Source organism: Akebia trifoliata, chromosome 11 (assembly GCF_017979445.1).
Source record: "Akebia trifoliata isolate Shusen 1 chromosome 11, ASM1797944v1, whole genome shotgun sequence".
Classification (NCBI taxonomy): Eukaryota; Viridiplantae; Streptophyta; class Magnoliopsida; order Ranunculales; family Lardizabalaceae; genus Akebia; species Akebia trifoliata.
In genome coordinates, this window is record NC_141385.1 from 49,951,185 (window position 1) to 49,973,236 (window position 22,052).

The following is a 22,052-nucleotide window of genomic DNA, read 5'->3' on the forward strand; positions in this document are numbered from 1 at the left end:
GAGAGAGAGAGGATGGCACTTAAGTCCAACAGAAATTGAAATTATCCATCTCCTTCAAATAAACTACCAAAATGCCATTATGTCGGTATGATTTGTCTCCATGTAGGAGCTATATCCCTGGAGAGCAATTTTGCTACACTAACAAACTTCTACTTTTCCTTCAAAGTGCGACGTGGCAGAAAGAACTCGATAAAGAAAATAATTACTATATAATGATTGGGCCAAACAGATAGGTGGGTCAGAATAGTGTATCAATTTCTATACAGCGAAGAAGAAGAAGAAAGTTTTCTGGCAATAAATTTCCTCATCATGACAAACGAGTGGCGACACGAACCAAACACGTGAGAACAAATGTGTACTGATGGGCCTAGAATAAAAAACTGTATCCAAAGATCGAAAGGTTTACAGGTTGCCACGTGTTATTTAGCATTCCACACGACTGATTGTCCTGATAGTTGAGTTGAGGAGCGATCATATATGATTCGGATACACCAAGGCACAACGAACTTTAATCTCCTACTGACTTCTATATCATACGTAAGCACTGACGTAAGCACACTTATTCTATTTATTTTTCACTTTTCTTCAATTTCATCCCAAAGTACTGTACAGTATAATGATTTAATTTCTTTTAATGAATATAAAACAGGGATATTTACGAAAAGTGATCAAATTTTGACAAATTGACCATTTCGGCTCACTATTCATATTAATTATCAAACATGAGTGATAACGAATTCGGAGGTTTTTTAAATGATAATTTTGCATGTTTAAAGTGATTAATTGAAAATAATCACTTTAAACCTGCGAAATAGACACTTTAAAACCGTCAAATTTGTTATTGTTCTGAATTTTTTTTTTCACGTTTAAGGGCCAAAAAGTCTATAATATTTAATATTTTCAAAACTTTGTTACCAAATAACCAATTACAAAAAAAAAAAGTGCTTCCAAAAGTGTGTCCAAAGAATGTGCTGAAGAATGCATTGCATTCCCAAACAAGGCTCAAATATTTTAGGATAATATTTTCAAAGTCTTTTCATGCTGAAACTTACTATCTGTAATTTCAGTAAATTATACTTCTACGCAAAGTCCAGTAATCAACATTCATAAATAGACAAATAACTACATCTTATTGAGGTAAAATACAAGTAAAAGCATTTAGTTGACTGGATGGGTTGAATGGAAATTAACAATTGGGTTGGTGAGTGTGCTTGGACTCCTATTTCCCAAGGTAATTGTGAACCAACTTCACTTTCAGAATCTTTTTAGCTTGTTTGATCACCTTATCTCATACCCATTTTAACTTTACTTGATCTAGCTTTGATATATTAAAAGTACTTTGTATCCTCCGCTTAGGCAGAGGAAGGAGGGAATTACAAAGCTGTTTGATTTGTTAATTATGGAGAAACGAGTAAGTCGAGCATCACATAAAATATGTAAAAATGATAGGAAACAAGCAGATAGTTTGTCTAAGGCGTTAAGGCCCAAGGTTTACATTACTGACTCTTCAAGTTTTAAAAGGCTTGTTCAAGATTTAACTGGTAATGGAAGTAAACCCATACCCTCCTCACCCCCTCCAATGCAGAAACTGTTTGATAAAGTCCCAAATATTGAGATTGAAGACCATGGAGAGGCAGAAATTAGTGTTGAATCGCATGTTGGCTCACCAGAGTTGGGGATTCAGGCATTGTCACCGCTTACTGCTTTTACAGCGTTACAGACTTCACAGCCGACTGATGCTTTGTTGTATCAGGCGCTTGATTCCTGGCTTTTAGAGATCGACCCATTTACCATCTATGATCATTGCATTTTTCCAAGTGAGCAGGAGATCCGCATTTCTGACTACGACCTCTCAGATCTATATAACAGCCTTTGATTCATTATTCAAACAGATAGAACAGAAGCTAATGGAGGATTGTGCTATATTTCTCACTCACACTTCTAAACTCATTTGTTTTGTACACAAGCTTAAGAATTCATTATTATTCACTAAATAGAATTTTTTTCACAACTTGAATATATGGCTGTAATATTTGTATTCTGCACAAAGTGCAGTGCACCGCTGTATTCATTCACAGTATTTTATTTTTGCCTTAGCAAAAGAGAATTGTCTTTTAAGAAATTACTCGACTTAGGTTGAACCCAGAACCTCCTTTATTAAAATTTAAAGGTGAAACTTAGTTCGAAGTATATATATATATATATACATCACCATCACTGGATGCGAGTGTGGACACAACAAATCAAATATCCCAAAGAGCTTTACATTTATAGGGAAAAGATGAGAACAAGAAAACTCTTTATTTGTCAAATTGACACCAATGTAACATAAAAACTACCCGGGAGATTAGCATCACAAGCAATGGGATGAAATTATTGTATATTTATCCTGATCAAGACGCAATACCCCATACTGCTCAACCACAATATCTTAAGTGATACCCATGGCAATTAAGCAAGCCTTAGAAGACCATAAATGGTAGTATGTGATGGTGAAGTACTTCTTCTTGAAGTCTGTTCAAACATAGAGCGTTATCTAAAAGCCACTGGGAATTAGAAGAAAGAGCCCCGTAAGTAGCAATGAATTTCTAAAAATGATGATAGTAGAAGTTCACTTTATAACTGAGGTCTTTGTGAGTGTTGTGAGGCAACGAAGAAGAGTAGAGACAGAGATGACCCAATATTAAATATGTCTCGAATCTGTACCAGTCTGAGGTACAACATGAAGTTTCTCCAAAACAAGCTTCTCTTCTTTATTCTCGTGTGCTTCTTCAATGCTCAACCTGTGGACCCTTACCATGAACCTTGTTTCTTCTCTTGGATTGCCCTCTGTTTCTTAGATTGACTGATGTCAAAAGTTCCACAAATGATTCCAACTTCAAAAGCACGCTTGTTATCTGAATAGTCCAAAAAAAATTCGTTCTTCCCTCCTTTCAAAGAGCTACAAGAGTCTAGCGTCAAGCTCAAGAAGGGATAGTAAAATTACCTTTTGGAAGTGAAAGTTTAGTAATAGGGTGTTCAAAATCGCAGCTTTGAGAATTCATGATGGGAGAGATTATTTCTTTCAAAACACGGCCTTCAAGCAATGTCTCAGCTGTTGTATAAGTTATATCAAGTTGTGCTCCATTCTCATGGAAGCCTCATCAACGATCCAAAGTATGTCGAATTTCACCATCATAATTGATATGGGCTATGCAAGCATGTGAAGGCATGTCGTAAAACAAAATTGAATTTTTGGAAGGAAACTCCATTGTTGATCATTTCACAGGTTCATGACTAGTTCCTTTGTTTTGAATTTAATGGTTTGCTTGGAGAACATGGACCGAGCTGTAGCCGGGTACCTTTTTGAGCCCACAATGCTTCATGGTCTCTCTAACCACACTGGCATCATCCCATCTCCTATCTTGGGCCAACATGTTGGACAAGAGCACGAAATTCCCTGGATTGTCTGGTTCCACTCCCAGTATGATCTTGGCCACCTCATGTCCCAACTCCACATCTTGGTGGATACCACAAGAAGCCAACAGAGATCCCCAAATGGGTGCACTTGGCTCCACTGGCATAGCCTTAATGAACTCAAAGGCCTCTCTTAGCCTTCCAGCTCGACCCAACACATCGACCATAGCAGCATAGTGATACATGTCGGGCATTAAACTGTACTCTTGGGTCATGCAGTTGAAAAAATCTTGGGCTTGGTCCACAAGACCCGCATGGGTGCACGCGATAAGGACACCCATGAAAGTTAGATGGTTCGGAATCACACGAGTTTGCTTTCGCATCTCATTGAATAGTCGCAAAGAATCCTCACACCGCCCATGCTTGGCATAGGCTGTTATCATGGCAGTCCACACCACCACATTTCTCTCCTGAACTCTACTGAATTGTTTGGCTGCACACTCTATGGTTCCTAACTCAGCATACATATGAATCAATGAAGTGGCGACAAAAGCATTAGAGTAGTCATACCCGTACTTGAGAGCAAAACAATGCATCTCTTTCCCCTGTCTAAGAGACATGAGAGCAGGCATCACTGTGGTCAGTGTAACTGGATCGAGGTCTGATTTTCTCTCATGACGCAGCATAGATCGAAATGTCACAAGTGCCAAATGTTTTAGCTTGTAAGCCATGTATCCGTTGATCATGGTGGTCCAAGAGACGATATCCCTCGAACTCATCGACATTCCATGAAAGACTTTCTCGGCCCAGACTAGACACGAGGACTCTAAATACATGTTGATCAACGCATTCTCTACAAAGGGTCTCATTGAAATTGTTGCAATTTGAGATTGACGTCTTATAAAGTGAGCATGTACTGCCCGTCCACCCCGAAGAGAAGCAAGTCCTCCTATACGTGCATGGGCATGGAGTACAGTACACATGGTGACCGAGTCAGGCTGCTCCTCAAAGGGTAGAAGCGTCATCATCCTGGAGAAGTAGGAGATAGCTGTGTGGGGGAGTTCATTGCGGATAAATCCAGCTATGATAGAATTCCAGCTTACGGTGTTTCTGTGGGGCATTTCGTCGAACACTTGTGATCCGAATTCAAGATGACCATTTCCACAGTACATAGAGATTAGAGCGTTGGCACTGTAGACATCCCATTGAAAACCAAGAAGGATGACAAGGGCGTGAACCTGTTGTCCCTGTTTCAACAACAATAATGATTCCTCTGTAGAAGTAGAAGTAAAAGAAGAAGAAGAGAGCGGGTGGTGTAAGGTGCAAGCTTTGAGAGAGATTGGGAAGGTGAAGTTATCGAGTTGGATTGAAGCACAAAGCATGCGAGAGAGGGTTAGGAAGGCATCACTGTAAGCTCCATCAGCTACTTGCTTCTTCATCAACCCATTCCAAAGGTACGCGCTTGCTCTTGTTACAATGGTTGTCATGAACAGAGGTGGCAGTTAATCCAGTTATGACTTATGACTCGCTCCTTCTCATGATTATAGTTTAAAAACTCGTCAAGTTGACTCGGAACACGCCCTATTCGACTCGAATGGGTTGAATTTGGAGTTGGTATGAAATAACTCACCGAGTTACTCTGAGTCTCATATGAGTAAACTTCGAAATATACCATGTTGGGTTAATCATCTCCAAACTCGTTTCATAGATGAGTCAAATAGTACTCATTTTGACATCTCGTCTCATCCATGAACGAGACCAAGTCATCACGGACGAGTTTTCAGATATGTTTGAGTCGTCTCGTTCAACAATGAGAAAAAATTAGCTGTAGTTTTAAATCTCGTCCGATATGTTTGATTTGTCTATCCGTCTCATTAGTGGACAATACCAAGACGTATCGGATCAGTCGTCTCAGTCCCCGATGAGATTTAAAACCATGATAATACTTCACTCATGGCCTCAAAAAGTGCATATCCTAATGCTAGGATTGGTTCAGGAGATCTAAATTGCACTGATTCGAAGAGTAATTTTATTGTGCATCATAAGATCTGCACCAAACCCATCCATTGTGTCACGTTAGGAAAAGACTTCAGAAAATAGTAAGAATACAAATGTAGGTGCAGACAGACATGGAGGCACATCATGCCTTCAAATTGTTAGATTATTTGTAGATATTTGGTTGCTAAATCATGATAAAGTTGTCCAAATCTTGAGGTGCATAAACGGTTCTTGAAGATAGTTGGAGCATCACACGAAATGAACTGAATTTACAACAACATTATTTCTGTGATTCAATAAAACTCGATCTTAGTCTCATGAACAAGATCACAATCCAATCGGAGATGGTTGTACAAACCTCTTCTACATATGGTCAAGGAAACTTACTTCACCACTGTTACTGCTACATGCCTACATGGACTCGAAAACCGCTGCTCCTCCCATTCCACTCCCTGAAGTTTCATAAGTTTTTAAAAAATGTCATCTGTTAAGCAGAAAATTGTAAGCATGAGAATTTCTACACTTACCCATGCACATAGAAACAACTCCATATCTACAACTTGTACCACGTCGCTTCATTTCGTGCAATAATGTTGCAACACAACGAGCTCCTGTTATACATGGATACGTTTATTTATGCTACAAAATACAGGAAGGGGAAATAATAAGAGAACCAAATATCGAAAAGTACGTAGTTTCCCGTCGTCATCATCACTATCAAAGCCTTATTTTCTTAATTTTTCCACTCATCCATTTCTCCATCATCATCTCTGCTATGCTCATTTTATGAACATTGCTTCTTGAAGTAAAGGAGATTTCTTTGGACATATCTAAGCACAACGAAAATTCCATATTTAACATATCTAATGGGGGTTACTATCTTTTACTAACCAAGAAAACTATTGAGCTCTTAGTTTTATTGACTAAGACAACCATAATAAACAAATGAGTATGCCTTGCACACAGTTTTAGCGGGTAAGACTACTGTTTATATAGATACAAAACTAGCACGTCTATGTCCATGTAGATTTCCAATACTAATTAACTAGACTTGGGTTTTGTAATATATTTTGTGGAAACAGATGCTTAAAATTTTCAATATCCATGTCAAAGCAGATTTTAACATAATTAAAATACATTAACCGAACGTGGAAATCTCACGCACCTGTGGCTCCAACAGGGTGACCAAGAGCAATTGCTCCTCCATTAACGTTAACCTTCTCTGCATTTAGACCTAGCTTATGAACACAATACACATATTGTGATGCAAATGCCTGTTCACAATGCAAGACTTAAAGCCTTAGATTAAATGGAACTCAAGTGAATTAAACAAACTGCAGTGGCCATTTTACCATCATATATAAACTGTAAATAGTATTTCATTCCCCCAGTATTACTCCATAAGTTTGTCAATTGTTTTAGCCATGTATGTTTCATATCCTCTCTCAATAATCCAATCCATGTTCTTTCTGGCCTTCCTCTTGCTCTTTTAAATATTTCAATAATTAAGCCTTATGGATGCCATCATCAGACTTCGGTGTGTAGGTGAATTAATGTATAAAAAACTCTGGCAAAGATGTGATCTTATATTTCTAACCATTTTACGTAAAATTTTGAAAGAATAAAAAGTACATTCTTCTAACCATTGATGGTACCTAATTTTTTCCCCACCATCATAAGCCATTTGTTCAGGGGTTTGGAATCCCAACTACCAAGTGGCACACTAAATTACCTCCATTTGATAAATAATTGCAATGGGTTTTGAACCCAAATCTTTATATATGTTTGATAAGTTTGTGTCAGTATATAATATTACCTCATTTATCTCAAAAAGATCAATATCATTAAGCTTCAGCTTGGCAGCATCAACAGCAGTTGGTATTGCAAATGCAGGACCAATGCCCATGACTGCTGGTTTAACTCCAACAACAGAAAAACTCCTGTACCAGAATCCAAGTCACCATTGTTGAGAAAAAGAGGAACAATCAAACCAAGAAACGAATCGAAACAAAACACAAATCACGCACACAAACACAGAATTTTACATGGTTCCCTCAAGATTGAGGTACGTCCACTGATCACACCGATTCCACTATGAAGAGAAAACTCGCAGTTACAGATCACACCCTTTCACCAAAAACGAGAAATAAAAATACCCTAGGAAACCTAACTAGGGTTTTACATAAGAATAGTGAAATTACGAAAATACCCTTGGGAAGGTTTCTTTTGGGGGCTTCACCCCTGAACCCCTAGTGAGGTCACCACCAAGCTCGAACAACATGAAAACATGGCTTGATTTACAGTACCTCCATGTTGACCAGTACTAGCAGGCTCCACAAACCACAACAACCATCAGGTACCAAAATAGCCTAAAAGATAATACACAGAATAAGCACCTGAAAATTCCTAGTATTGGCAAGCATCTCTGAAGCGCAACTTCTTTTCTCATGAGCAAGATAGCTGCCGCACCATCACTTACTTGACTTGAATTCCCTGAAATTAGTGCCAAAGCCAAAAATAAATAAAAATTCCAATATTAATTTAATCATGTTGAGCTTAGGTAAATGGGCTTATACTAACATGTTTCGTTCTTGAATTGTCAGTCCAGATGTAAACCACGGGAATAAAATTAAGTAAATTTCACCTGCAGTGGTAGTTCCATCACTCCTAAATGCAGGTTTCAGCTTAGCTAAGATAGAAAGTGAAGAATCAGGCCGAATCCCATCATCAACTGAAACGATGAGAGATTTAATAGTACCATTTTTATTATCAATAACCTGCCATAAATCCCAACATTAGCATTTATTTTACTGAAAATATAATGTTTGTTAATCAGGACATCAAATAAGAGAGTCATACATTTGTTTGTACAGGTACAATCTCATTGTCAAATTTTCCCGACGCAGCAGCTTTAGCAGCATTTTTATGAGATAAAAGCTGAAATGAGAAGGAAAGAGGCGTATCATGCAAGAGCCCAAAGTAGCCTAATGAGTTTAAACAGACCAAAGAGCGTGACAATTATTAAAGAAAGACAAGAATAGGAAAACCCTTAACTGATAAGAACCTAACAAATACACCTAGGCAATGTTGGTGGGAAATTTAAGCCATTATCTCTTGGGGTGACATCCACACCGACCCACATTGTGGCCCTATTCACTATGGTACCCTTCTTTTGCACTCCCTCCCAAGATCGCCCCTTTCACTGACTCCCACAATGGTCTACTCTGTGGTGACTTTCACTCTGATACCCTTCTTTCTGAACTGCAAGATAGCCCTTTCCCCCAGTCACCTCTTCCAAGGACTGATATGTGGTTCTGGCTTTGAAATTTAGAACAGCAATAGCCCACCCTTAAGGGAACAAAACAAAACTGCAAGTTTAGCATCATAGGAGGAACTTACGGCTGCTTTATCTTGATCTAGACGTGAAACTCCATACTGCTCAGCGACAGTATCTGAAGTGATACCCATGGGAATTAAGCAATCTTTAGCATTTTGGTTTGGCCTGATTTTAACCTGCCAAAGAAAACTTAGTTAAAGAAAGTAAGGTCAGAATAGAATTTGAAAACTCTATTCAATAAACAAGGAAGATTAGTCAGAAATACCTGAGGATTGAAAGTATGTTTATGAATCCCACGATCAAGTGACATGGATTCAACTCCTGCTGCTATGCCTACAAATATAAAAACAAAAACCCATATGATCAGATGAATCTCAGAGTAAAATCATAACCACTACTCAATATCTCCAATTGGAACCAAATTCTCTGACCGATGTCATAAAAACCAGATTTTATTGCAGCTGCTACATCAGCTACTGCTTGAAGCCCAGAAGCACATTGCCGGTTCACTGTCTTGATTGGCACGGTATCTGAAAGAAAGACTATCAATAAGGATATACACACATGTTTATTTACTCACTCTTATTACGGTTTTTGGTTAGTTGGGTGTGAGAAGACCTGGAAAACCAGCATAGAAGGCAGACATACGGCACTCCACTCCTCTGCTGAAGCCTGGAGCAAGCACATTCCCAACGACTATGTCACCAATCTCATGTGGGTTGGTGCCAGTTTTGTCCAACACGACCTGGAAAGTGACAGAGTTATAAACAGATCACCTCAACTACTTGAAATTAGAGTAGCTCATAAGAAAGCACTCGGTATCATGCACATGTTCAGTTAGGAAACATGTACGACAATCATAAAATCCTACAATGGATCCCATTATAGATCGCTTCATAACAATTCAAAAATAACATGAATTGAGGTAGAGAGAGCAGATATTAAGAAATTAAAGTTAACAGAAGGACAACACTAGAGAGGCTTTATTTGGTAACAGATTCAGTTAGAAGGAATGTGCACGTCGAAGGTTCTAAAAAGCGAAAGGAAGACCCAAAATGATGTGGGTTGTGGTAGCGAGAGTGGAAATGAGCAAACTTGAATTAACAGAAGACATGGCTTTAGACATAATTGAATGGAGGAATAGGCTTCGTTCATCCAACCCAAAAGAATTTTGGACAAGGGTTTGACAATGGCGATGAATGATCATGCACATTTTCTTATTATCGTTTCTTCATTAATTAGGAGTCTTCTCTCTCTAGAGGCTAACTGATAGTCTTCCCAACTAAGGACATGAGACAAGCTCCTATTTCATTTTGCATATAGAGCCATTGTTGTCTCTTGACATATTGTGTTGTTTAGTTACTATGTTGTCTTTTAAATGATCAAGAGGGAAAGAAAAAGGAGGGAGACTAAAAGTTACCCATCAATCAAATAATGGGCAAATCAAATGAAACCCAAAATTACAGTAACTGTGAATCTATTAAAGAGTTGTAAGTTTAATAGAGAAATGTTATTCGATTGGCAATTTCTGATTAATGCCATGGTTCAAAGTTTCGTTCAACTCCAGAATATTTCGGCTGAAAAATTTTGTGCTGACATATACTAGAACAAAACACGGAGATATTTTGAAATTTCAAATGTATCATATATTTAAGAATGTTTTGCAAGAGATATCAGTACGAACACGAAAATTATTTCGTTGAAATTTGAATGTTTCTGTGAAACACTGTCATATGTTTTGAAGTTTCAAATGTACCATAATATTTCAGAATGTATTGAAAAACATATCGGTAGATACCCAAAAATATTTTACTGAAATTTGAATGTTTCCATGAAACACATTAAAACAAATCCAATGCAACGTTTCAATACTCAATTAAGTATTAAACAATTTTTGTAACTAGTAAGATTCATTTAATCAAATAAAAAGACTTTTTCAACATTATATATGTATCAAATGCAATGTTTCAAGGTGCCTATGGTTGTATTGAACCATTTCTAATGAGTATTGATGTGAAAAAGTACAATCTTTTATTTCAAACATTTTAAAAACAGTTTTCTATATTTCTTTATGAATCAAATCTAATATTTTTATTGATAAATGTTAAGGAAAGTTTGTTAGATTTGCCCAGTTGACATGCTACACATACTCTTGGCCCTTTATCTGAAATGAGTGGAAGACCATGTTTGTTGAGAATCTGACGAATAGTACGAAATGCTGGGTGACCAAGCCGATTATGCCATTGTTCAAGAGATTGCCTCTCGCCAATAAGAGCTGCTTTATGCGTGTTTTCATGGTGAGGGACGAATTGATAAAGCCCGTTGTTACTCGGTCCTTGATGGAGTATCTTCCCCGAACATCGATCCTTGATGGTGAAATGAGAAGGATGAAATTCAAAAAATACGTTATTATCTTGAGTAAAACGAGAAACAGATAATAAGTTTTTGGTTATTGCAGGAACATGTAGCATATCTTTAAGATGAAAATTAAAGGACTTTGTAGGCAAATTAGAGTGTCCAATATGATGTATGTCCAAACCTGTTCCATTTCCAACTTTCACCATCTCTTTACCATTATAATCAGTGTGAACATTGAGATTGCTGAGTTCAGAAGTGATATGGTTTGTGGCCCCAGAATCTGGATACCAAACCTCATGAGGATAATTCTGGGAAGCATAAAGGGCATGAGATGATGTTGCATTTGGGGCTGCATATAGGGCAGTTGGTGGAGTGCCATTATCTGGAAGAAAGGCATGATTAAATCGGTGATGGCACTGTAAAGCAGTGTGACCAACCCGATTACAAACTTGGCATAGGGGTCGACCATTGTTTTGATTGAAAGGTGGTAATGGTGTACCACGTCCATAGTGTTGGCCTCGTCCACGACCACGATGTTGATTGCGCCCTCTTCCTTTGAAATCTTGTTTCCCACGGTTTGGTGGAAACGAAGTTTTAACAGCAGCATTAATACTAATGTTGTTTTGATCTGTTATGGCATCATTGATACGGATTTCTTCACTTAGAAGAAGACCTTGTAGATCAGAGATTCGAATTTGGGCATCACAAGTGGTGACAGATGTCACAAATGGTGCATATTCTGGACCTAGTCCACCAAGAACATACAAAATGTAATCTTCATCATCAACTGGTCTAGCTGCCATGGCTAGTTGATCTGCAATAGTTTTAGCCTTTAAGAGATATTCTGACATTGTGTCACTGCCCTTCTTCATTTGATGGAGTTGCATTCGAAGTTGCATGATTCGTGCCTTTGAATGGCCAGCAAACGTTGTAGCAAGATGATCCCACACTTCTCGAGATGTGGTAAGTCCTACGACTTGAGCAACAACAGATTCTGTTAATGAGGAAATGATCCAACTTAATAGCAGTTGGTCTTGACGATGCCATGCCATGAATTCAGGATTGATGTCTAGAGAGTTTGTATCTGTAAATTTAGATGGACATAGATTTGATCCATCCACAAACCCCATCAAGTCATATCCTTTTAGCAATGGCAAAAATTGTGATCGCCATACGAGGTAGTTTGTTGGTGATAATTTGGTTGGAAGATATTGATGGATGTTAGTCGGAATGATGGAGGAAATAGAAGTCGCCATGGCTGAAATATTGCGCAGAGCGTGAGAGCTCTGATACCATGTGAAAGTTAATAATATAAAGGGAGAGAATTGTGCTCTTCTTCTCTGACTTATTCAGAGAAGAAGGCTTTGTATTTATTCACATAAGAGATTACAGACCACATCTTTTTGATTGATACAACCAGCTGGATTTTCTATGTTTAGAATGTGATTCACACTAATTTGGTGCTGAAATTAAGCAACATATCTGTGGGCTGAATCATTGGTAATCCAAGAGATATGATTCAGTCCACTTTCCTTAACCATTCAACTTTCCTTAACAGTCCATTTTCTTTAACCATTCAACTTTCCTTAACAATAAAAACCAATTTGTTGGAATTCTTGGAATGTTTCAAGTTCCATTTCTTTCTTTCTTTTTTTAAAAACCAAAAAAATGGAACAGAATATGATTTTAAACCTTGATTGGTGTGTTTATTTATTTATTTATACCTTGAGGACATGTTGAAGTAAATCATCAGCATGGGTATCCTTGAAAGAGCCTTGATTGGCCTTGCAAATTGGTGTCCTACAAGCTCTGTCAAATCCAAATAGCATTTATAAGATAAAAAAATTAGTTTCTATACATACAGGAAGACTCAACCAAAAAAAAAAAAAAATTTAATTTGGCAAAACTCACGCCACAATCACAACATCGACTGAAGCTCCATCATGGGTAAGAGGAATACTAGAAGAAGAGCAAGCCTGGTGAGTCCCCCAATTGAGAGAGAAAGAGAGGGAGATTAGTTTTATAAGATAATAATACACACACACACACACACACATATATATATATATTTCCAGCGAAAAAGAAGAAAAAAGATTTATTATATATTACTTGGAAATCTAATAAATCTGCTGAAGAAGAGGTCTGAGAGGTGTTCAAGTGTTTGAGAAGCACTTGTTGTCTGAACTCTGCCTTTTCCATGGTGCCTTTCACCTTCTTTGCTTAGACTTTTGTATTATAGTATAAGTATGGGATCAGGATGTATATATATTTATTTACGAATAAGATAATGTCATTATAACAATAACAAGTACTAACCGTTAAAAATGCCAAATTTTAAAATATAAATAATGCATATTTGAGACAACACCTATGTTTTCAAATGATGATATACTACTTGACCGCAATCTTATCTGAGAGACAGATGAAAAAATACCTAAACACCCTTATAGTCAAGACTTAGCCAAAACCCTTGATTTTTCTCTAACTAACTATAGTTAAAGACTGTTGAGTTTAGTCCCACATCGTACACTCATTGCCTTGTCTCTCTCATTATAAACTCTTGGGTCTCTCCACTCAATGCCAATTGATTTTGAGTTAGACTCTCAAATTTATAATGCATTAGAACGGACATTTCTCTCCTCCACGTCATCCAATTCATATCTTCTCATTTTTTGGCCCATACAAATACTCATTGTCTTGTCTCTCTCCTTATAAACTGTGGTGCGAGGGTCAATCATTGTCTTGTTTCTTTCCTTATAAGCTCTTGACCTTTCCACTCATTATCAATTGATTTTGAGTTAAACCCCCACTTCTCTCGTTATAATAATAAAAGTATAATACAAGGGCATTTTATAATTTAAAAATAACACTCATTGCCTTGTCTCTAGGCCTCTCCATGCATTGCCAATTGATTTTGAATAGGACTCCACCTCTCCTGGTATAATAATAAAAATATTATACAAAGGCACTTTTACAACTTAAACAGAAATTAATATAGGTTTCCCTCGATATGATGGCAAAGACAAATAAATTATGAAAACTTCTAAATGATGATTTCAAACAAGTCAACTTAATCCCAGTTTAGATGATTTAAAATCATTCAATATCAAGATGACTCGTCTAAGTCATCTTGGTATCATTTGTGAACAAGTAACAGTGGCAAGATTAAAATTTTCAATGAGAATCGGCTATCACATTGACTCAGTAGAGATCCTACATGACTTGTCCAATATTTTGAAATTTTCAGCTAACATCATAAACTTGTTGAATAAATTTAGTTTTAATAAAAATAATTAACTTTTAATGAAATATTATCTCAAAACATGATACTGTGAATTACCTCTTTTAAGACAACTTATTTTATAAAAATATTTAACTGTAAACATATATATTAATAAATAATTTAAAACGAATTGAATGGCTTATCTCATCTAAAACTAGATGACTCAGGCGAGTGAACTCCGTATCTGTGAGTGGGTGGGGTGGTTATAAACCTCTTCTTATCTCTTCCCTCCAACAGAAAGAGAGAGATGGGTTCTTCCTCGCTCTGCTTATTATCCATTACATCCCCTCTTCATTCAACTCTCCAACACAATCAAAATCCTCTACGTGAATGTCTCCTACCTTCAAACCGCCATTTCCGTACTATTAAAAGTTCTTCTTTTACTACAAAAGCTTTACTTTCTTCTACCAAGGAATCAGTATTAAAGAATTTCCACCAAGGAAGAGCTCTCAAGGTACAAAACTAACACAGAAACCAACTAATTTCCCTCATTTATTTCAATCTTTATCAACTCTCTTACTTCTTTATCTTTACAGATAATTTCAGGCTTGCAGAATTTTGATAGAGAGAATGTTACCTCTGTTGTTACAGCTGCAGACAAGGTTGGTGTAATTTATTTTTCTTCAAAACCCCATACTTCATCTGTTGTAGATACTAGAAACTAAGTAGTTTTAGCTCAAACCAACACTCCACACTTGCTACCCACACTTCACATTGGTGTACCATGGTCATGCCTTTACCGTGCCCACGATAACAAGCTCCATTAATTAAATCAGTTCTAAACATTGTTCCGATACATCGTGGATAACTTCTATTTATAGTGATATAAACCCAACTAGTACACCCAAAAGTACCTTGGCATTAGTGATGCGGAAAATTAAGCCCATATCTCTTTGGGGGTCGTAGAGTACCACCACACTAAATAGTGTCTCTTCTCTTCACTTAATGGGTTTTTCTTCTCTCTTGTTCTCTCAATCCAAACAAAGTGTGTTCATATCTGTTCTCACTACCTCAATTTATGACTTTAATTTCTGTTGTGTGAACCCACAACCTTAAAAGAGATCTAGGGGCAGAGTTGGAATTATAAAATATTTTAAAAGGGTATGGGTTCATGCAATAGGAATTAAGGTCATTGATTCAGGTAGTGAGAACAGATATGAACACGCTTTGTTTGGATTGAGAGAACTGGAGAGAAGAAAAACCCATTGAGAGAAGAGAAACTCAATTTCTCTCCACCACATTTGGATTGATGGGAGAGAAATTGGGACAGTTTTGGAATTTTAAAATATCTTAAAAGAGATCTAGGGGCAGAGTTGGAATTATAAAAAAATTTAAAAGGGTTTCTCTCCTCTTCTCTCCACTTTTGGAGAGAAAGAAAACTCAAATTTTTGTTTTTCTCTTCTTCTCTCCCCACCATGGTTTTAAAACTCAGTTCCACGTCTCATCTCGTCCATGCCAAATACCGAGTCATCTCAGACGAGTTTTCTGATACGTTTGAAACGTCTCATTCAAAATTTTGAAAAATAAACGTGGGGTTTTAAATCTCGTCCGAAAAAATCACTTGTCTGTCTCATCCATGTCTGTTACCAAGATGACTCGGGCAATTCGTCTTAGTCTTGGACGAGTTTTGAATCCATGCTCCTCACTTAACAATCCAAACAAGAGAAATGGAGAGATACTCATTTATTTTCTCTTCTCTTCTCTCCATTTCGCTCAATCCAAACACAACAACTAACAAACGACATAATTTGGAGCTATACCTTAAATTCTTCTACAATTCTGTAAAGACTCCTTGTTTTCAGAATTTATCTCTTTGGGGGTAGAGACAGAATGTGACACATTTTGATTGTAGGAATTTAATAAGTTTTGTCCTCAGTTACCAGCAAGTTGAGGAACATTTTCAGCAATTAAGGTCGTGGATTGAGGTCGTGAGAGCGGATATGAACGCACTTGAACTAACATAAGGCAGAACTTTGCATAGAGTTGAATGGAGGAATAACATTCATTCAACTGACCCTACTCACTAATTTTCATAATTAATCTATTAAGGCGGATGAAATTTGAAAAATCTTACTTTAAGAGATGCTCTAGAAGATATATAACTGTAAAAACGAGCAACTTATTGATGCTCTAGAAGATAAATTTCTCCGATCTTTATATTGGAAATAACCACACTTGAGCTTTACATTCCCATGATGCCTACTTACAATGTTATATCTAGGTGATATGAATCGAAAACCTTTCGTTACTTATTATCTGTTAACACTCCTGCTGGGGTTGGAGAAGAAGTCTACGTGACTGATTGAAAAGCTCCTTTCTTTATCATGCCGTAACCTTTTAGACCAATCGATCATGAGAGTCAAGGGGCCTGAACTCCAATTTCTCTTGACTAAGCTGGTAGGGAGTTTGATTTACCTTCATTGCAGGCGAAGAGCCCTCGTTTTCTGCTATAAAAAATTTACATTGTTTTTATTATTCAGTGTAACCAATCTTGTGTTTAACTATTATGATCATCTCTAACATCGTATAGAACATATGACAGGGTGGAGCAACTCATGTGGATATAGCTTGTGATCCAGAGTTGGTAAAGCTTGCTGTCAACTTAACGTCTCTTCTGGTACTCTCTCTTTTCTTTATAACTGGATGTTGATTATTAGTGAGATAAACTTGGTTTGAAGAGGCAATATTCTATCATGGCCATTACTTACAATATCATGTTTGCATTTTAGCTCAACGTCACTCAAATTAGAACAAACATGTGTGACACTGGTGCATTAGAGTGAGACATGAGAGAAGTAAACAAGTAGGTTCTTGATTTTCTATATTATGTAAGAAAGTTGTCCGAGTTTGTAAATATGTCTAAATTGGGTACCTAGTTGGAAAAATTGTCCATGAGCTCAAGAATTTTTGCAATAATATGATTAGTTAATATTTTAGGATAATCTTATGGTTTCTAGAAACACTCACCATTCTTGCACATTCATGAATTATGTATTCTTACTGAGATGTGGATGAGCTCCGAAGATATCGTTGAAGTTGTAGTTCGATTGACACTTATATATGATTGGAGTGTTTCTATTTTGCAGATATGTGTTTCTTCTGTAGATCCAGAGATGTTTCCCGCTGCTGTCGAAGCGGGTGCTTTAATGGTTAGTATCACAAACTTGTTTCCCTACATTTCAAAATGAAAAATATCTGGCACCCGTGCTGATTTATACTCACGTAGTTAATAAAATTTTGCAGGTAGAGATTGGGAACTACGACTCATTTTATGAGATGGGAATTGTTTTCTCTCCAGAGCAGGTATTGGGTTGGACAGTCGGCACTCGGAACTAATTCTTTCAATAATCACAAGAAAGATTTTTACTTTTTTACTTTAGTTTGCTATATAAGATAAAATGGGCATACCTTCTATTAATTATTTGGGATCTCCATTGTCGAAGTTGCCTAGGATGTCTAACATGTTCGATATCTTCTTAATTACTATGTACCTAACTCTTACAGACTTACAAACATACAACACGAGACGTCTCTCTCTTTAGTAGTTCGTAGTAAACCCAATGTTCAGAGAAGCTTTTCTCTTTATGTTTCGATCTCTTGTTGTTTTTCAGATACTAAATCTAACAAAGGAGACGAAAAGGATTCTTCCATCTATTGCACTATCTGTCACTGTACCTCATACATTAAGCCTCCCTGATCAGGTTATTCCATCACCCTTTCTTAAGAGTTTACATATATATCCATCTTGGTACCTTTTGCTGGCTTTCTAGTTGACTGTTAAATCAACCAACAGATCAATCTAGCAGAGTTGCTGGAACAGGAAGGTGTTGACATTATCCAAACTGAAGGAGGAAAGTGTTCTAATCCTTCGAAATCTGGTGTTCTCGGTTTGATTGAAAAGGTACTTCACAGTCAAATGAATTAATTTAGATGTCTTTCACTAGAGATTAGTTGTATGGAGATTTATTTTGCTTAGAGTGTTCAACCTTTGATTGAAAATTAGTTCCTTATTTACATATAGAGCAACCTTCAATACTTTTTTTTTCCATAAAAACCTAAAAAAGCAATCATTTTTGTCATCGATGGTAATAAGCAAGGGCTTTATTGCAATTGTCTGATGTAATTTTCATAAATAATTTTTTGATGCTTTGTAATACATACAAAAATGTCATCATACAATGATGATAAAGTTCTTGTTTTTTGCTATTAAAGAGCAAAAAAAACAAATCTTTTTAGGGGCTTTTATGAGAAAAACAAGGTAATGGAGATTGCTAAAATTCAATGCTTGTATTAGATGTTAGTATTCCCCATGTATATACACATTCATAAATATATATATATATATATATATATATATTATATATATATATATATATATATATATAGATATATATATATATATGTGTGTGTGTGTGTGTGTGTGTGTGTGTGTGTGTGTGTATGCTTGAGAAAGTTGGCAGATCCATATGATAAGAAATGGTTAAAACCAAAAGAATACAGATAAATTGTTCATAAAAGCATTAAATTCATCTCATTTCTTTCTAATGCAATGAACACAAAGTTGAACTTCTTGGATGTCATGAATCATGATCTGAAAAATCTTGCTTCCTTGATAATTAGCAGGATAAAATTCTTTGTACCAAAAGAAAAAAGGATAAAATTTCAGTTTATGTCAACTAAGAAATTAAGTTCATTCTATTGGTGATGGCTAGGCAACCCCAACACTCGCAGCTGCATATTCTATCTCACGGGCAGTCAAAATTCCTGTTATGTGTTCATCTGGACTAAGTGCAGTTACGGCACCATTGGCCCTTGCAGCAGGAGCAGCCGGTGTGGTACGTAATCTAGATAACCTTGTGATTCAAGAATGTTTCTTTAGCTCCTTTGAATCAGCTATAGTTGGTTAGATGTCCCGATATGCATGGTTTACAAGTTTCTTTCCATATCTTATAATGTTTCGGCCAAGAAATTCTGGTTTTGGCCGTGACTGGAATGAAACATTAACCATGAAAATTGAACATTTCTTTGGTTCGTCTCAGAATGGCTCGGTCGAGATAGTTTCGGTTTTTTTTGTTTTTTGTTTTTTTTTTTTTTTTTGAGTACTTTTTTCCTAATGACCAAGAAATGGTCCTTGAGACAAGATTTTGAATCTTTCCGACATGACCCCTCTTATTAGAGATGATTAAGATAGGCATTTTTTTTTTTTTCCTTTGAACAAACAGGGCATTGGTTCAGCAGTGAACAAGCTCAACGACGTGGTTGGGATGACAATAGAGGTCAGAAGCATTGCCAATTCATTAGGTCTGCCAACTCGTAGCCGTTCTACAGCTGAAGGGGTTACAGGTAGGATTCATTCATGCTAGAATATAAATCTCATGTCGAAATGCTGTCATCGTTCTCTGCTGGGTATTTAGAGAGGGAGGAAAGAGAGGTTCCACGGGAACAAAGGGATATGAGGTAGATTAAAGGTTGGTTTTGTAGTTTTTTCTTCTTTTTTTTCAAAAAGTTTAGCTCCCAAGAAACTTTAGAGATTTTGGCAGTTTGGTCTAGCTGCTATGAAACCTTTTGGGTTGATGCAAACAAAATATATATAACTTCTTGTAATGTATTTTTAATAGTTTGAGAATGAGAATAATATTTGTGTAATACATATAATTTGATAGCTAGACCTTGATGATGTAAATTTTAGATTTTTGACATTCGATAGATCTTCTTGAAATATCCAAAATGCATATATTATAATCGTAAAACAGATACTCAGATCAACCATTACAACTAAATTTTCAAAATTACGAGTATGTCATTCTCCGTTCATGATTCGTTGTCACAATCGCTGAAATAGATTGAAAATTACATATAAATATTCAAAATTATGAGTGTTTCGTTCTCCATTCATCATCCACCTTCACAAATCATTTAAATGGATCGCAATCACTGAAAAACTTAGGCTGCATTAAGTAATTTTTCCAAAAATTATTATTTTATATCAAGAAGAGATTACAATAAGGGAAAATTACTTAATGAACTATGAGAGACTTCTTTCTACATATCTCTTAAATTTTGTTGGTAACTTAGTCTAGATAATAAATCGTTCTTTCTAAATTTTCCCTCACATAAAGTCAAATTTAAGGTATTCTTTTCTCATAACTTTTAATTAACCTAAATTGTTCAACTGTGATTACCATCCATTCTAACGATTTATGAATGTGAATGAAAAATGGAAAGCAATACATTTATAAATTTTAAAATTTAGATGTAGCTTTCAATCTATTTTCACAATTTGTGATTTCATTGTTTTTCTTCTTTAACCCTTCAGCTTTATTGTCTTTTCTCTCCTTCCCTCACCCCTTTTCCTTAATAATAAAGAGTTTCTATTGTCACACCAACTTTTAGTAATGCCACACTAATTCTTATATAAATCACCAAAAAATTGCACATAGTTGGTGTGGCGTTAGTAAAATTGGTGGGGCAATAGCAACTTTCTAATAATATTCATCCAATTTATTATCTTTCCTCTTTCTAACTTTTCTATCTTTCCTCATTATGGCACGGTAAACTCTAGTCTGTAAAATAAAACACATAATAGACCCTACTTATTTGTCTCACGATTTAGACCCCCATAAATGAAGTATCTCGAGGACGATTGTTCATCCTCCTTGTATTTTTTCTTTTCATTTTTAAGAATATCCCCTCTCCCCAACTTTATTGTCTTTTCTCTTCTACTCCTTTTTAAAAATACCCTACAATTCTCTATATAGTTATTCTCTTTTTTCAATAATACCCTTTGAAATTTATTATTTTTATTCTTTCACCTCCTAAACCCTAAAAAGGATGCAATTGTCGTAATATGATTGTAAACATGAGATTTTTGAGTTCAAAGATTTCTAATACTTAGATTTGGAGTTAGCATCATTCTTTTTTGAAAAAGGGTATAAATGAGCATCCGAAAAATAGTTTTGAAAATTCATTTTTGTTTGTAGTGATTTTTGTATGAATAAAGAACATTGATCTACCTAAAATTTAAGTAAGGGGGGTCCATTTTAGAGAATAGGGAAAGTGTTAGACACCTTATTCCCTCCACCATAAGCGGTAACCTTAGATTCAGTCGTTCTTCAAGAAATGAATAAAAAGTCAAAAGAATTTGATTTTGTGCCCTTGAGTATGAGGACTTCAATTTCTACTTAAACCAATAAAGGCTTCCTTATTGAGGGAGAACCCTTATATGATACATGCCTTTGGATACTTTTGAAAAATGTGGACTCTTTGGTCAAAAGCTTATTTTCATAAGAAAATGGCCCAAAGCCTTAGTCTCAAAAAGTTTTTGTTGTGAGTGCAAAGGTGAAGGGATTTTTTTAAGAAATATTATTTTGAAAATGTCTTCAACTCATATTCTTTCGACCGAATCGAAGTCCAATCTACTGGGTGTAGGTATCCACTACATCCTAGGGTTGTTATAAAAATAAAATAAAAGAGGAGAGGGGATAAGTAAAAAAGGAAAAAATGGAAGAGGGAAAATGAAATAGTTAATGTTGTTTCCCTTTTTTTTTATTGTCCTTACCCTATCCTGTTCTTCTTCTTCTTTGAGTTTTCTTCTTGATTCAAGATGTGAACTTCTTTGACTTTGAACCTTTGAACTTTGATGGTGAAAATGAATAATATTTTGGTGTATAGCTTAAGGTT

General features: G+C 36.1%; 3 protein-coding genes across 5 annotated transcripts; 1 reads left to right on the forward strand and 2 right to left on the reverse strand.

Annotated features, from left to right (window-relative positions):
- Positions 1-3,296: 3,296 nt before the first annotated feature.
- On the reverse strand, positions 3,297-4,883 carry LOC147392438 (putative pentatricopeptide repeat-containing protein At3g23330). Its single transcript, XM_086459182.1, has one exon. The coding sequence runs from the start codon at positions 4,881-4,883 to the stop codon at positions 3,297-3,299; it is 1,587 nt and encodes a 528-aa protein (XP_086315308.1).
- Positions 4,884-5,518: 635 nt separating this feature from the next.
- On the reverse strand, positions 5,519-13,317 carry LOC147392439 (3-ketoacyl-CoA thiolase 1, peroxisomal-like). 3 transcript variants are annotated; one of them, XM_086458208.1, is made up of 14 exons: positions 13,199-13,317; positions 13,001-13,065; positions 12,814-12,898; positions 9,350-9,476; positions 9,163-9,261; positions 8,997-9,064; positions 8,794-8,907; positions 8,254-8,331; positions 8,039-8,171; positions 7,791-7,887; positions 7,211-7,334; positions 6,560-6,668; positions 5,922-6,005; positions 5,519-5,846 (listed from the first exon to the last, which is right to left on the reverse strand). In XM_086458208.1, exons 1-14 carry the CDS (start codon positions 13,286-13,288, stop codon positions 5,806-5,808), a joined length of 1,314 nt encoding a protein of 437 aa, XP_086314334.1. In that variant the 5' UTR covers positions 13,289-13,317; the 3' UTR covers positions 5,519-5,805. The 3 variants fall into 3 exon arrangements, with proteins under 3 accessions (XP_086314334.1, XP_086314335.1, XP_086314331.1); XM_086458209.1 differs by lacking the exons at positions 12,814-12,898; positions 13,001-13,065; positions 13,199-13,317 and adding exons at positions 10,882-11,097; positions 11,271-11,406; XM_086458205.1 differs by lacking the exons at positions 12,814-12,898; positions 13,001-13,065; positions 13,199-13,317 and adding an exon at positions 10,882-12,676.
- A 1,274-nt stretch (positions 13,318-14,591) lies between these two features.
- LOC147392440 (uncharacterized protein ycf23-like) lies at positions 14,592-20,078 on the forward strand. The gene is made up of 9 exons (XM_086417314.1): positions 14,592-14,826; positions 14,909-14,974; positions 16,915-16,989; positions 17,459-17,521; positions 17,616-17,675; positions 17,984-18,073; positions 18,166-18,273; positions 19,085-19,207; positions 19,595-20,078. Exons 1-9 carry the CDS (start codon positions 14,620-14,622, stop codon positions 19,733-19,735), a joined length of 933 nt encoding a protein of 310 aa, XP_086273440.1. The 5' UTR covers positions 14,592-14,619; the 3' UTR covers positions 19,736-20,078.
- The last annotated feature ends 1,974 nt before the right edge of the window (positions 20,079-22,052 follow it).